We start from the raw sequence: 17,487 nt of genomic DNA on the forward strand, positions 1-17,487 counted from the left end.
TAGCAAGTGAAAAACACATTTAAAAATACGGAATTCGGGTGCCTGGGTGGCTCAGTGGGTTAAGCCTCTGCCTTCCACTCAGGTCATGATCTCAGGCTCAGCAGGGAGCCTGCTTCTCCCTCTCTCTGGCTGCCTCTCTGCCTACTTGTGATCTTTCTCTCCCTCTGTCAAATAATAAATAAAATCTTTAAAAAAATTACAGAATTCAAGGTCATTATTTCCAATAAAATGAGCAATTATAGTTGAAATGGGTCAGATGTATACATACTTCTTAAGCTCTTACCTTCAACTGCAATACCTAATACCCGCTAACTTCTGAGCTAGTGATTAAATACGAGAAATCTTCAGGAAGTCACAGGTTTCTGGTGTCAGTGGTGGTTCCAGGGACAGAAGGTCGAATGTCTGTGGTCACTTAGGATTTAGGTCACTGTAGGGTGGTGGCTCAATTTCCCTGAATCTCAGCTTCCTTGATTTCGAAAATGAGACAAAGACTTTTCTTCCTCAACTTCAGAGGATTCGTGAAGAATCCACGAGCTGTCTTATGGAAATGCTTTAGAAACTATAAATTGCTATGCAACTTAGGATTCTTTAGGAACAGTTACTGCTTTTCTGACCCAAGGCTATTCACTCTGAGATGACTGAGCTATAATAAGGAGTCTAGCTATCTGAACTCAAATGCACACACACACACACACACACACACACACACAATCTAGTGCTAACATGATTAGTATCTGAACCCAGGACATGGCTGGTGAACAAACAAATCTTCATGGAGAATACCGACGGCGGATGAACCAATAGCAAGTGGAGTCCTATTTTTATAAACGACAGTTGAGTTCTTTAAACAACTTCATTGGTCTCTGTAAATGGATAGTCCGAATTCCTCCTAGCCATAACTTGAATCTCTATGAGGTTCCAGAATGTTTTTGAATTTTGCTGTAGCACAAAAGCAACAGGAAGTGGGAAATAACAGTGGGAATTAAGGATGAAAGACAGCATCTGTTTAATCCAGACACTGCAGAATGATGGATTATTTTTACAAAACCAGAGTTTACAGTATATATATATATATATATATATATTTTAACCCACATAAACGTATTTGATTGTTAACACTCCCTCCTACCCCCACCTCAATGGCTCTTCTATAATGTAGTTTGGACTACTTAAGTCAATTGTACTTTGAATCCTTTTGATATTTGGGATCCTGTTTCTAGTCCCCAAATTGGGCATAATTATACATCTCTGTTCAGGCATTATGTAAACTCCTGTCTGCAGAGGCAAACTATCAGGAAACTACAGGCAAGTCTTAGAGAAAGTGGAGACACTGCCACCTCCTGGACAAAGTTTATAAAGAGCATTCCGAAGTGAATTTTCCATCTAGGAAAGGAACTAAAGGTTTTTCAAGAACTGAATCTTAGACTTAGTTAGAATAAAGTCTATTAAATCTCTAGACACTCATCCTATATCTACTAAATATCATCATATATCACATATGATGATATATTTTCATGATATATGAAAAAATGTCTGAAAAATTCAACATTCAGCAAAAGTTAATGGGAATTGCCCCCAATCATATCTCAACAGATGCTTTCATTTAAAGTTGAAATCTGAATTCCATGATAATTCAGGCAGGAGTTCAGGCATAAAAATGGATAATTTAAAAAAAAAGTCCTCAATGACTTGGGTGATGTGTGTTTTCAGCTTCTGAAGGTGTCACTGTAGTAATATTTCCAATACATTTATTCCCTCTAATTGTTCCAGGAATAGGGTATTAGCCAGAATATAATTGGTCCCCTCCTCCTAAGTCAGAAAATCTATTTCCTAAAGACAACCCATTTTATAGGTCAGCTGTAACTGTCAAAATTAGTCAAGGCTCATCCAATATTCTCTCTTTCCCTTTTAAAGTGTAGAAATTACAAAGACAGCCTGATGTCCTGTTTCTCACAGACACAGGCTCCATTTTTCTCATGTGATGTGCTTGCCAAGCTAATAGCTAATTATTGAACTCTTATCATATGTGAAGCTCTAGGCTTAGGGCTTTATACGGATTTGATCAGCTGTGTCTCTTGACAACCCTGAGAAGTAGATTGTATTGTTTACGCTTTTTATGCAGATGGGGAGACCGAGGCTTAGGATTATACCTGGCACCCAGGCTGTCTACTCCAGATTCTGTGCTCTAATCATTATATCCCGTCTTCTCGACAGAAATGCATATGGTACGGACAGAAAGGGATGAACACCGTGACAGAGAGTTTGAGTTGGTCACTTCAATATTGCTAGCTATAGGCAAGACAGGATTCTGAACCAGCAACCCTCCATGTAGGATGCTGTCATGCCCTCTAGGTGGCGACCGCTACCATAAGTAAACTGGGAAATTATCAAGGCAATGGAGGCTGTGCAAGGACTGCTGTTTTTTAGGGGGGGAAGTACCCTATGATTGTGCTAACCAAAAAAGGTAGAACATGAAGCCTTAAAATATTCTGTTTGATGCTTTAGTATCATAATAATGCAGTCTGTAGAGATCAGCCACCAAATATGCATTTACCCTGAGTAACAAGGGCAGACCATGGCAGAAAGAGGCTCCTTTAACTCTCAACTCAGTGTTCTTTCCTAAAAGAATTGCTGTTCTTTATGATACATAGGCCAAGCATTACTCACTTAGCATTTATTTTAACTCAATCTGGTACTTTTATTGGGAGATGAATGAATACTTGAATTTTTCCTGTAGCATACCATATTAAATTTTCTACACATTTGCTATTATTTTCTATGTAAATGTCCTCAGATTTAAATACTGCAATGCATATGGACTCAGAGTATATTACTGTACTCCTACTGAGAGGTCTAAATAGCGTTCATGCTTAGTAAGAAAATGATACTTACATTTGTACTCTATCATTTGTTATAAAAATATTTAAATAAGAACTTAAAAAAATAGGCATCCAGTTTATGAATGAACTCTGCAGATTTAGTATGTAAGTCATTTATTTGGTATTACACATTTTTCCTTTGTAATTGTTAGTGGCGAGAATCTCAAGGCAGCCCACAAAAGTCTAGTCAATTCCCTATTGTGGTGCCAGTGTTTACATCTGTAATGGAAAAAAAAAGTTGAAAATGAATACTAATGTAATGCTAGTAATGGAAAGTATTTAAAATACAAGGGGAAAGAACTGGACACATAAGCTTTGAAGTCTCCATCCAAGCAGGAGAAAGGTAATGGGGGTTAACGTTAGATCATACAGTTCCAGCATCTGGCTGCTAGGTGGCGCTATTGAACCATATCAGCTCGGTAATTTGCCAAGGCAAGGGACATTCATTTAAGGACAGTTCCTATCACAGATACCCACATGTTCTGTCTTTAATGAATTCGCTTATTTATTTTGGTTTCTAACACCACTGTGATTTTAGTTCCTACAGAAATTATGACTAAGAAAAATGCTGGTGGCTCACGTGTCAGTTTTTAAGAGCTCCGAAGGAGGAAAGGCATTCATGAACACAATACTCATGGTTCAGGAACAGGTGAGTTCAGTCCCTTACTTTCCACATTTTGGTGGGTGACTCTGGATCAGCCTCTCCACTTCTCTGGGCCAGTTCCAGTTTCTCATTTTAAAAGGTAAGTAATGAGAAATATAATCAAGATTAATTAATCAACAGATCAGACTGTGTAGGCTGAACAAGCAAAATCGGCTGCTCTTACCAGGTACACCAGTCTGGGGCTTGGTTCTCCCTAATTCAAACACAAAAGAAGGCTGGGTGGTGTTTACTGGGTGCTCTCTCCAGGGTACTTGCCTCCACATCAGCAACTACCCCTGGGCTGGTGAGAACCATCTGAGCATGTTCTCCTGGGTTAGTCACAGGCTAAAACTCATTTTTTTTATTATCCTCTTGAGTACTTGCTAGTACAAATTTCTTCTGAGATATGCTAAATGAGTCTCCATAGCATGCAAATATTAATAAAAATATATTTTAAAAATTCCTAACAATGAAGCTTCTCAAATATTCTTGGTATGGGACAAATCTACTTGTCAGCAATGGCAACGAAGAAGGTGGGGCAAAGAGTCAAATTATTATGTAGGGAAGTCATTGACTTCCTTATACAGTGGGTTATTGAAACAAGTGGGACCGTCTGGAAGGAATTACGGAATATCGTAACAATCCAGAATAAGCGACAACCCATCTGACTACCAGACATGACTATTTTTACTAGTTCCCCAAACAGTCACTGCAGCTCGTGTGTTCTCTTCAGTAATGAGACGGGTCTAAACACGTTTTGTATTGCTGGATGGGGGATTACTAAAAATCGGCACATTTACATTTTTTCAAGTAACGGGACAAGCACCAAAAAATGGTCCGGGGAAGGGTCGGCATTTCTTTCTTTCTTTCTTTTTTTTTTTTTTTTAAAGATTTTATTTACTTATTTGTCAGAGAGAGAGAGGGAGAGAGAGCGAGCACAGGCAGACAGAATGGCAGGCACAGGCAGAGGGAGAAGCAAGCTCCCTGCCGAGCAAGGAGCCCGATGTGGGACTCAATCCCAGGACGCTGGGATCATGCATGACCTGAGCCGAAGGCTGCTTGCTTAACCAACTGAGCCACCCAGGCATCCCAAGGGTCTGCATTTCAATCCAGCTCTATGGTTGGTTAATCTACAGTGATTTCAGAATCACTAGATCCTTTTGTGTCTAAGATTTTCAGTTTTTCTTCCCTCTGTTCTCTTAAGCTATTCAGTGACAAAATTCTTCAATCAAGGGCCACAGCCATGATTTTAGTGGGCCATAATCTGAGAATTTCGACTAAACTGGCTGACGGGGTGGCTCTGGTATGAAATCTCTCAAGGGACTTGCTGCCACTCTTCCTTTTAGCTGGCTGACCCCAACGTGCTAGCCATGTGAAAAGAGGACAGTGGCTTTGGCTTCGAGAATTTAGACTGACGTTCCTTGAGACAGAGCAACTGTGGGACTGCTCGGCTGTCAATATCACAGCAGAACAGTCTCTCCAGAAGATGCCCAGGAGACCACAAAGAACTCTGGCCTAGAGTTCTGGAGACTCCCTCCGTGCCCGTGAATGACCCCCTTTGTGACTTCACTGTCGGGTGGGGGTGGTGGTAAGGGGCAGCCGAGGGGGGTGAGTGTACGTGGAGGGAGGGTGCGGTGGGCAGTGTAGGCATATTTCACTATTTGAACCACGGATACCACTGGACTGTGTGATCTGGCCATGTGTCCAGTCTGGCCGTGTGGAAACCTTTCACCCCCCCGCACAGGAGAGCAAGACAACCCTTACCCTCGTTCTCCAAGGCAGCAAGGCTCAGAGGACTTAACAGACCCTTATGCCTCAGAAGGACAAAAATCTTTAAATTATAGGTGGAAAGATGGCAGCTAACATCAAAAGAGCTAATAGTAACTCAGTTTTTAGAAATACGTTCTACTTTAGTTAACATGCTTATAGACCCTGGGACCCCATTTCTGAGAGTCACATATCTAAATGGAGAAAACAGCTGAGAAGTCAAAATGACAACAGCAGGTAAGTGAGTTCCTCGGGCTAAGGTTTTGATTTCTGATTTATTTGTATTTAAGGAAAACAAAGATAAAACTACCCCCATCTAAGTTCTCGGGCTCACGCCCCAGAGGCCGACTTTCCACAGGCTAGGCTGTGACCCCACGAGTGACAGCAGTTCCTGGTCTGAGGACAGATGATGGGTGTGATTATCAACTCACCAAAATACTTCCCGAATGTGGGGACAAGAGGACGTTCATTTTTTTGACAACTATGTGTCTCCAGGACTTGGCTCACTTTTTTCTCATACTGCCTATCACACACACATGCACACACACACGTGAACACATGTATGCTCTACAACAAGATAAAGCCAAACAGTGGAAATAACGATGAATGATCTCAACCTTTTCTTCAAAAATGTCGAAGTTCGAGGAAGACCTCCACCTTGCACTTGAGACTCAAGTTTATGTTATCTTCCGGAGCTAAAAATGGGTCACAGAAATCCTTTAAATTGCCCATTGTTGAGGGGGCACAGGAAGGCCTGGTGTAAAAAAGTGACTAGGGTTTATTCCGCTTTTAGTGATTCACACCCCCTTTCCTGTTGAGGAGATACACCTGCAGGGCACATGTGAAGGTTCACGGTCAATGCTTGCAGGCATGTCAGAATTTATCTCTGAATGAGAGAGCTGTGAGACTGGGGCAGCACCCGCCCACCAGCCATGTTTCTCTTGCAAACCCCTGGTGGGGGCCTGGCCGCCTTATGTAACAGGATCCAGAGCTGCTCCGGGCCAAGCTCAGTTCACAGGGACATCGGTACGTGCCCATGACACAAGTGTGGCGTGAGGTCCCAGCCCGGAGGACCGGGAGGCAGCATTCGGGGGACATTTCCACGGTTCCTCAGGTCTACAAAGCACAGGGCTGCCTCCCAGTTGAGGACAAGACAGAACTGCAAACAGACCAGAGAATAAGCAGGCAAGCCTTGCGTAGGCTGTGGTAGATTAAGGAGAAGAGGTAAGAAATAATGCCGTTTGCCTTTCAGGATAAAGCAACAATGAGAAAAAGAAATGATGGATTTCTGAAAGTAATTATATTTAGGGATCCTATGCATTCCTTTTCTTGCTTCTATTTGGAAACCACTCCATTTGTTAGGCGAAATCATAATTGCGTTTTCAATTTGCCCCTCTATCTAATTGCCAGAATTTTATATGCCGGAGCCTTGGGTCAAGTGGAAGTAGGGCCCAGAAACGGTAGTTAAGTGGTGGTTCCTTCACATTCCCGGTTCCATCAGTGGACTCCAGCACGCACACGTCCATTCATGTGCATTCCGGCCCCACGCTCAAGACAAGATCAACACAGATGTCACCAGTTGCACTTTCCAAAGGGAGAAGTGGAACCATCAAGCCTCTCACACAGGGCAAGTTTAGGCTGGGATGTGAAGCTCCAGGTTTTGGCATCTATCGCTCATGAGTCTACCCTTCCTTTGCAAGGCAAGGGCAACCTCTCTTCCCAAAGAGAAGATTTCACTCCTTTATTGGCCCAAGTCCCGTTCAAGGGGAGTAACCCTCAAAACGCCAAAGAGCCTGCTACAAAGGGAGTCCGTTACCTGGGTCTTTGTAGATACTGAGCACACCCTTGAAGTAATGAGGTAAAAATCTTTCCAGTAAAAGCAGCACGTCTTCCAGCTCTTCGAGAATTCCCACAAGCAGGAAGTTTTCATTCACGTTCAGTTTTGCTCTTTGAAGGGCCCACTCGCCAGGCTCCCTTGATGGATATAAAAAATGATTTTTCAATTAGAGATTCTGTTTCAAAATATAGCAACAACAGGCTGAAGATGTGCCTCTTTTACCCACCACCGCCGTGTGGCTGAGTCCAAATCCCTTTTCCTTCGAGGACCAGTCCTGATGGGGCCACCTCCAGGGCCTTCCCTCTCCCACTAGCCTCGCCCACCTTCTAACCTCTGCCACGCTCACCCGTCAGCACTGCCTCGCCCAGGGCCCCAGGGGGCCCGGCCAAAGTATTTGTTAGAAAGAGGATACAGACATAGGCAGTTGGGTCCTATAAACGCTAACCAAGGGGTGATTAGAATGGCTTTTTAATAGAAGAAGCACACCACTTAAGTGAGAGGTTTTGAAATCATGAAACTTACTGATGTGCTATTTCTATCGAAATCAAAATAGGTTTCAGGTCATGTCTGCTCATCATCATATTCTTTTTATTTATTTTTTTTTAATCTTTTTATTTTTTAAAGAGTTTAAAGACCAAAAAAAAAAAATTTTTTTTTTTTTTTTTTAATTACTGAAGGAAAACAGCCTAATCTCATTTGCAAGGCAGAGCTCCGAACTGACAGCATTTATGTGAGTGGGAAAGGACAGGAGTCACAGGAGCTGGGCTCCGGGACTACCCGGCAACCAGCATCCAGGGGAATTTGGGGCAAGCCAGGGTTCTCTGCTGAAAAACTGTAGTAACAGCATCTACCCACCCAGCTCGAGTAATGGTCAAGGTGGAACAAGGGGCTGTTTTGAAAGAGTTTTGAAAATCATCATGTGTGTACCACGATATGGCATCTTGTGTACTAAGATTAGGAAATCTATAATTTAAGAAAATACTTGAGGGAGCTAGAATCATGTTTCTCAGAATAAGTATCTTCACTGTGACAGAAAGTGAGTCATCTGGTCCCAGCTCTTCCCAGTGTCTGAAGCACTGACCGTGAACCAGGAGGCATTTATACAGGGGTGAGGGTTGGAGCAGGGAGGCCTCCTGAACTCAGGAAGTTCATGAGAAAGCAGAAAACCAACACTTTGAGTTCCAGAATCCGGGCAGTAAACCAAGTCCAGTGTTACAGTAAACTAAGCAAAGCAACAATAACAACAACGCCCATGGTAATTAAGCAGTGATCAGAGTCTGAGCAGAAAGGACAAGGGGTGAGCTGCCCTTCAGAAATGGTTTCTTCTCTTGGTCTTTTCAGGAACACACTGACCTTCTCATCAATGTTCCTTTCAGGGGCAAAATGTCACTTCCGGCAGAGGGTTTATTTTCCCCCACATGAAGATAACGTTCATTGTGCATTACTGCCATTTCTTCTCAGGCTACCTGTTTGTCTGGTACAATGGATTTAAACTGTAGCTCGACCAGACTCTCCAGAGTCATCTGTGCCTCACCTCAGAGACCAAGGTGAGGTAGGGGAGCCTGGCAAGGGCCCACGGGATGCTGGTGTAGGAGGTGGGAAGACCACATTTTGAGGGCCTTACTATCTGAGTCAGTCATATTCTACAGAACGTCTTGCATCCAAGTAAGTCTGAGGGGCAATCACCAGAAAGTCCTTTTCCTATTAAGTATGTCTTCTGAGAGAAACAATACTGACTTTTGGCAGTGAGCACCCCATGTATCAGATCCACTTAGACAGGGCACGTGGGCAAAGGCAGTTGGTGATGGAGTGAAGACACTGCGGAGGGGCAGGCTGGGTGCTCACCCCTGGTCTTTACTATCTCATGGGCTGAGCAGTGACAGCTAAGATTTCATTACACATCTTTATGGGGTGGTCCTAAGGCCTCTGTCAGACCTTGATCTGTTAATTTCATCATTTAGAGGACATTCAGAGTCTCAAATGCAATCTTTAAAGATTAACAGTAAATGTGAACTGAATTCCAGAAGGCCAAGACACTAGGCGTGCAAGAGACTCCAACATGGTGCCAGCTGGTGGCTTTCCTGCCTTCGTTCCCCACCCTAGCATGCCCTGAGTCTGTGGTATGTTAAGTCTTTACCTGCATCTGGGATGCTGTCCACAAAAATATGGAATGATGTAAAATAATCTGGGGTTGGAACACTCAGGATAGTTCTCAAGAATGCACTCATTGATATCCTAGGAGAGAAAACACAGCCGTGAGAGGTTGGGCTTGGTCAAGTGCCATACAGGGTAAGTGAGATGGATACTTTGATTAATGGGCAAGCCTTAGGAGAATTCACAGATCTGGTGGGAAAACTTTCCTTTTGCCTTTTTGCCTCCTGTTCTACTGGCCAGGTGTACACGTGGGCTGAGCATTTCCAGGAGTGCTTGCTCTATTGAGTATATTGCATTTGTGCATTTCCCAGGGGCCCGAAGCCTTTAGCTAGATGACAAGCATCTTGACAGCACTTCTCCCCAGGGTACCCACTACCCACTGTATCCCAGAAGTCACCAGCCCACTGGGAGACAGTCGGCACTTAAAAAATATTTGTTGAGTGAATGCCACGTGGCTTAATTCTTAATTCATTCTGACTTAATCAGAGATCACTGTACAGCCAACCCTGTAGAAATATGTTTCCCTGTGTATCCATACATCCAACAAATAATAATAGTAAGTACCTACAGCACTCACATTAAGGATTTTGTCAATTTTGGAGATGTAAAATCATTTCTAATGTCCTATTAGGTTAGAGAGTGATGGGATCTCTGTTCTATACAACTCTCTCACTTTCAAAGGCAACACTTGAGATTGCTGGATTTTCTATTTCTCCTCTGTGAGGTTGAAGATCGTGTCTCTGTTAACATTACAAGAGCTTACAAGGGCTTGGCAGGTGAACAGAACCACTAAACAGGAACTTTTTTTTTTCTTTTAAAGATTTTATTTATTTATTGGACAGAGAGATCACAAGTAGGCAGAGAGGCAGGCAGAGAGAGAGGAGGAAGCAGGCTCCCTGCTGAGCAGAGAGCCCAATGTGGGGCTTGATCCCAGCACCCTGGGATCGTGACCTGAGCCGAAGGCAGAGACTTTAACCCACTGAGCCACCCAGGCACCCCTAAACAGGAACTTTTATGAGGTGGGTTGTATTGGATCCTTAGAAAAGGCACGCTTGGCTCTTAAGTCTTTCTAAGGGGTAATGATAACCCAATTTACAAATAAACCAAGCAGCTATGGGATGTTTTTTTCCGGAGACAATACTGGCAAGGCAGGTCAAGAGAGGACATAACTCAAGATCATGGTCACATGGTTGATGAAGGGTATGAGTCAGCTGATACCCTGTGTCTGATATGATCGGGGTAGGTTGTTATTAAAAATTCTTTTAGTTCAAGTTGGAAATCAGAAAAATGTGTTATTTTTTTTTTTTTTAAACAACTGTTCCTTTCCCTCTCATAGTTCTTTGGTTTATATACCAATTAAATAAATTACACAATTACAATAACAAATTCAACTGGGATCAACAGATTTAGCAACAAACACTCTAGCTAAGTGCTGGGGTTTCCTGTGGGAAGCAGGGATACACAGCTCCCGGGGAGGAATACACTAGGAGCAAATGAATCCATCAGTCCATCCAGCCACCGGTTGAGCAAGGGGTGAGGAACAACACTTTATTGTGTATGAAAATCCAGTAAAAAATGAGTGATACTAGACCCAAAATACCTTTCTAAGAAGAATTTGACATAGGAGAGTATACAGACCTTTCTCAGCTTATGATAAGTTACCTCCCAACACACCCTTTGAAAGTTGAAAATATGTTGAGTTAAAAATGCATTGAATACATCTAACCTACGGAACATCGCAGGTTAGCTTAGCCTACTTTCAATGTGCTCAGGATGCGGACATCAGCCTGGGAAAAACCATTTCATACAAAGCTTATGTTATAGTCAAGTGTTAAGGATCTCACGTAATTTATCGAGGACTGTACTTGAAGTGAGAAAGAATGGTTGCATGTGTGCAGCATGGTTGGAGGTCTACACGCTCTTGACCTTCCCGACGGCATAGTGGATGGGGAGCTGTGGCTCCCCACCCCTGCCTGGCATCATGAGAGCTGCCTCCTGCCTATCGCTCACCGGGGAAGAGAGCCAAATTCAAAATTCCAAGTACAGTTTCTACTGAGCGTACATCGCTTTTACATCACCTTAAAGTAAAAAAATCGTTAAGTTGACCCATCTCAAGTTGAGGACCATCTCTAGAGGCATATTCATTACTACGAGATTATTATCGCAAAATATGACAGAACTTAAATGTTCATTAATGGAGAACTGAGTCAATGAGAAGTTATGGTACATTCCTACCGTCAAATACTGGACACTTGGGAAGGGGAATGAGGATTGACACGTACTGTCCTGAAAGTGTCCACCATGAATATTCAGGTGAAAACAACTGATCAAAGAGATATGAAGATTTAGGACAGTATGAAGATAATATGCATATGTTTGTATTAACAGAAACCTATCTAGGAGGATAAATACCAAACTGTTAAAAGTTATTTCCGGCAGTAGATGTAAAAAGTGGGAATCCATTGAACTTCAACTTGATTCATTTCTGAAATGTCAATTTTATTATAAATGTTGTTTTATGTAAAGTAGCTTAAGTAAAAATTATATAAATGTCACTTTTCTTATAATGTGTGTATTTTACTTTTGTCTTCAGAGAAAAGGAGATTCGCATGTCATAGAACAAATTGAGGCTTGTGTGGGTGGATGACTGGGCTTTGCCGAAGAACCCTCTGACTTCCCTTTTCTCCCTCACAGTCCTCGTGATCTCTGGCAGATGGTACCCCAGGGACCTAAGCCTTAGTGACACCGGAGGGTCCCCATCTGAGGGAGGGCGCCAGGAGCTGGGTGAGCAGCAGAGCACAGGGATCTCAAGACAGTGAGGGGGTGGGGTGGGCAGGGAGGTGATCAGAGGCACAGACCTCTCTATTGAGGTGGAGATTTCACACCAAAGGGCTTGAGTAAATTGGGAGGAGTTAGGGGGTGTCGAGAGATGTGTCCAGTACACAGTCCCTGCTCCCCCCCTCCACCATCCCACCCCAGAGACCTGCCTTAACGAGAGTTGGGCGGGCAACAGAGCCACCCAGAGACCCAGTGCTTCTGCAGAGCTCAGTTTCCCCTGCATCACAACCGTGTCATTATTTGTTCAGGTGGGAAGTCCGTAAGAGCGCAGACTGTCCACAGTATCTCCAGCTAAACTTAGCGCCCTGCCGGGCAAAAGCAGGGGTGCGGTAAATATTCAGCGAGGAAATGAACGAACAGCAGAAGGATAAATTCAAGACACACAGTGACCTTGGCCTGGAGCTTGCAGGGATGGGGAGAAGACATTAGTTGGCGGGTGGCGGGTGGGAGCAGGGAGCACTGAGGAGGTGCAGGGAACCTGGAGGGTCATTTCCCTATTGGAATACACAAAGAGCCCTACAAGGTCACTTTATGGGAAGACATAAATTCCTAGTTTAAGAAGTGCCATTAGCAATTTTTCTTTTCTTCGATCACCGCACGTCCTGGGGGATCTCAGAGTTCCAACTGAGCCTGCTAGGGGTTGATGAATGGTGTTGACCACAACCATCCTATGGAAATGCTAAGGGAGGACATAAATAAAAGATGACTCAGAAAAAAAAAAAAAAAAAAAGACACAGGCGTAAGGTCAAAAGGAAGCAGAAAGTGAGCCTTGGAGACCCATGCCTGGAGCTGCCTGCTGCTTTGCCACAGTGATCAGTGACACTTCCCAGCAGCTCAAGGATGAGGTTCTGGCCACTCACACTGCCCACTCTTGTTCCTGGACTCTTCAATGAGTGGCCTTTAGTGGGACAGGTGTCAATAAACCTGCTCAGAGTGTCCCGCTCTGACAGGTGTCACTGATTCCCTAGGACCACTCGGGATCTCCTTGCACCGATGGTTGCTGTCACCTTTTTACACTGGAGTTCTCTTAGTACAGATATTAGTGTATATATATATATTTAAATGATTATGCAACCTCATTTTTTCTTTCCACGCAGTGCTTCCAAGATAAGTTTGCTTTAAATAACTTTAATCCTAATGAAACATTAAAAGCTTTGTTCTAGGATGGTCACAGTCTCATGTTAATAGGGAAATGAGGCATTCTTTATAAAGGAGCATCCCAGATAACTAAGGGAATCCTTTTAATTGTCAAAGGTACCAAAAAAACTAGATCAATTTTATTGAAATTTATTCAAAACTGTACTATTTGAAAAAGCATACTTTAGACACTGCAGGGTTTTTTGTGTATGTGTGTGTGTTGGGGGGGGGTTCATTTTCCACTTTGATCTTATAGGGAAATCATCTTTTATTGATTTCTTCCTGAACGTTTCACAGGACGGACTGTGACGAATGATTTTCACCTTCTGAATACGAAGGGGCCCCGTGGGCTCACTCACGACATCCAGACCCCAGAGTCACTCTTGACCCCTCTCTCACCTGACTCCACGTCCACTCAATCGCCGGGCTCTGCTCCGGTTTCCTCATCTGTCTTCCCTGACCTGCTCCACACCCCAGCCCCTGTGCAGCGCCTCTAGGGCTGGTTAGTATCTCTCTTCCTTCCCAGCCTTCTTCCTGAACACATTCTCCACGGCCCCAGTAACTGAGCTGAAATGCACATTCATCCATGTCCCTCCCCAGGTTCAAAACCTTTGAATGACTCTTACTCTCAGTGCAGTGGGAATAGCAATCAGTTAGGGCACCTGTTGATCATGCGAATTTCCTGGGCCCACTTGCAGAGTGTTTGATATACTAGTTTGTCTCGGCTAAGGCTAGGATTCTGCTCTTCAAAAAACCTCTGATAATTTTGAGAAGAGGTCACGTTCCATGAGCTGCCAGCACTCTACCATTAGGTGATGCTATGCTTGTGCTCATCCGTCTCCCTCGCCTGGAAACTCTCTCTGCCTCCTCCCCCGGGTCCCAGCAGCAGGCCCATGTTTTGGAGCCATTACTGGCAGGATGAGTAGAAGCACACGAGAGTGTACCGAGCCTTGTCACTCAGGTCACGGGAATGAAGGCGGCCTTGACCCTGGCTCTCTTCCGTCCTGGGGCTTCACTGCCAGCCATGTCTGGCAGGTAGGGTCCCTGGGGCAGGCCCAGGGTGCCGCCTAGCAGGGCACAGCCTCCCCACTGTTGTTGGAAAAGGGCTCGGAGCTGGTTCTGCTCCCAGCATGCCCTGCCGGTGGCTAGAGGTCTGTTGCAAGGAGGACTCGGTCATGATGCCTGCAAATGGATTCCCGCCTGCCCCCAGTGCCGCTTGTCCCCAAGTAATCTTCCCCCGACCCCTTGGTGGGGGCTTCTCCCTGTGTCACCACTTGCTCCTCCTACCCTTGCTTGTTCTAGAGATCAGACCCTGCCCTGGAGTCGTGGGTTCTCGCTCCCCACACTCCCAGCCTTGCTTTCTTCTCCTCACCCCTCCATGGCCAGGTTCCTGCAGGCCTCGTGCCTGCTGCTGAGACGGGTCTGTCTGAAATGGAAAGTTGCCTGCTTATTTCTGTGCAGAGAGACAACTTGATAAATGCTTCCTCTCCTAGTTCTTATTCTGGAAAGAGTGGAAGGATGGAAATCCCAGGTGGAGTTAGTCTTATCACGAAAGGTGAATTTAGAGACTATTCATATTCTATTTATCCTTTTACATAAGACAGCGCCTTGTCTAAAAACTAATGAATTGAAAAAAGACTTGTTGGTGTTTTTAATGTAGTTTCCTGCCTATAATATCAACTTTTTCTGTATGGCCTTGGAGGTTAGAAGACAGAATTTTTGATGCTTTTAGCAGCACAAATCTTGGGAAGCCACCTGTGACGCTCCCCAAATGAGGTAAAGGAGATTTGGGTTTGGGTCTGGGCTTGGCGATGAATTAGCTGGGTGTCTTTAGCTAAATCATGCTATCTTGAGCCTCAGTTTCCCCAATCTGCATAACACACGGCTGGGCCACATAATCTCTGACCATGAAACTGTGTTAATAGACCTGTTTCTCAAATTAGCTAACTTTCAAGAATAGTTTTGCTATCAGAAGATATAGAAAAAGTGGTCGTTTTTTTTTAATTCCAAAATTTGTGAGTTGCTAAAAGGTTTTCATTCAGCATTTACAATCTGAGCTCCTCACCTTTCAGGAAAGGTAGAGAGGGAAAAGCCCTGAGGTTGGGATCAAACAGACCTCTGTTCAAATCTAGACTGTATCATTTAGTAGCTGGGGATTCTAACCCATGTATACTTCTTAGAGGCTCAATTTACTCATCTGTAAAATGGGGACAATAATAACCAGCATCCCAGATCCTTTTCTCAGATTGGAAATCATGTATGCAAATTATTTTTCCTGCCACCCCATTTTTAGGAATATTCCATCATCTTCAGCTTCTCAATTTCTCTTTCCTTCAGCTTATATTTAAAAACATGGTTACTGGTGATCGCAATAGTTTTAAAATAGTGACATCAGCTAACTCAGAGAGAAAACACAGAGGAAGGAAAACAAGGAAATATGAAACATGCTATTAGTGGTGAGCCAAAATAACAAGATAATCTGATGGAAAAACAAAACACTATTATGCAATTACTTCTCATGATAACTCATTCTGCTCTGCACATGAAACAAGGTAATGATATTTTGGCATAAAAAAGCTCTTTTTCTATGTGGATTGAACATTGATCTGGGATCCAGTCTTCACACGCTAAGAACACAGACAGCAGAAAAAAGTTGAATGGTAAAGTAAAAGACACACTGGAGGACAGCTTGTGGTGCTGGAGGTGACTCCCAATCCAACATGGCCATGTTGGAAATGGGACAGAGAAAAATTCCCAAGTATCAGTCACCATGGTAGCAGTACCTGAATTCTTGCCCTGTAGATGGACCTTGGTAATCAGATCTCAAACTTGATGGTTTAGTCAATTTGGAGAAATGGAATAGGTGAGGTTTTAGCCAAGTTTTATTGCACCATACATTCTTCCTTGCAAGTCTTTTTAAGCCTTATAAAGAAATCTGAACCAGAACCAGAAGAGTTAAGTAAGACTTTTTAGTGGGGCTTAATGGGCTTGAAAGTGGCAGATGGCCAGACACCAATGTTCTCTCATTTCTTGCTCATGCCAGGCATGAATTACTGATGACATGCTCTTTCTGGTAGAAATGGGAAGTGTCCTTCAGAATCCTTCTCAACAGAGCCCTCTGGGACCAGAGAACTCTGTTCCCCCTTTGATCAGCCCAGTATGTGATGTTGGATGGATAACATCTATGACATCTGTTGTGGTGGCTTTGTGGCCCTTTAAACCAACCCCTTCTAAGTCTGTCACTATGCATCTGATTGCAGGATGGTAGATGAAGGATGTGGGTGAGTAAACATTTATTTTAGCCAACATTTTTATTCACTGCAGGCTCTAGTCCAATGGAGCTCCTGAAACGGAAACACTTATAGACATAAGAGACAAAATGTGTTTTGAGGTCCTTCCTTTGGACTCCCAAGATTGTGGTTGTCAAATTTCCATTAAATTAAGAAAGAGAGGTAGTCACAGTTTTATCCTGGAATGTTTTAAGATGAGGGTTGATCCAGATAAATCTAGATCAGTTTTCATTTGATTTCAGTAGACCCTTTTTAATTCATTGCAATAAAATTTATTGAGCATGCAAGATGACTTTCTGCAGGGTCCTGTACAGGCAGTTAAGTGCTGCTTCCCAGAAATGTCTTTGCACTTCTTCTGTCTGAACACTGTGTTATTAAAACAAGGAACTATGGTCTTTGAGATCAAGGAGTTTTGGTGCTTATGAGAGATATGGAGATGATAAACACAGTGATTTCACAAACAACTGAAAAATCTAGGGAGCCTGATCAAACAAAAAAGCAAAATTCAGATGGAATCAAGCTATCTGACAAAGACTTTTATTTATTTATTTATTTATTTGTTTGTTTTTAAAGATTTTATTTATTTATTTGACAGACAGATATCACAAGTAGGCAGAGAGACAAGCAGAGAGAGACAGGGGAAGCAGGCTCCCCACTGAGCAGAGAGCCCAATGTGGGGCTTGATCCCAGGAACCCGGGATCATGACCTGAGCCGAAGGCAGAGGCTTTAACCCACTGAGCCACCCAGGTACCCCAAAGACACTTATTTTTATGGCAAAATATTTATCATGGTATTGTTTAAAAGATTAAAAAATTATAAATTGTACAAATATAGAAATTAGGTAAATTATAATATATCTAATTATAAAATACTTGTAATTATTAAAAATTATAAAGTATATATAACTATTAGAAAAATGTTTATGTGAGAAAATCAGGATA

At 43.2% G+C, this 17,487-nt stretch overlaps 1 protein-coding gene across 1 annotated transcript in view; it reads right to left on the bottom strand.

The window, feature by feature from the left end:
- Positions 1-17,487, bottom strand: part of UST (uronyl 2-sulfotransferase) — a 293,697-nt gene that overhangs the window by 39,538 nt on the left and 236,672 nt on the right. Inside the window, exons 6-7 of the mRNA XM_032339286.1 lie at positions 9,264-9,361; positions 7,106-7,263 (exon numbers count right to left, since the gene is read on the bottom strand). Coding sequence (XP_032195177.1) covers positions 7,106-7,263; positions 9,264-9,361 — 256 coding nt within the window. The remainder of the gene's footprint in view (positions 1-7,105; positions 7,264-9,263; positions 9,362-17,487) is intronic.

Source organism: Mustela erminea, chromosome 4 (genome assembly GCF_009829155.1).
Source record: "Mustela erminea isolate mMusErm1 chromosome 4, mMusErm1.Pri, whole genome shotgun sequence".
Taxonomy (NCBI): Eukaryota; Metazoa; Chordata; class Mammalia; order Carnivora; family Mustelidae; genus Mustela; species Mustela erminea.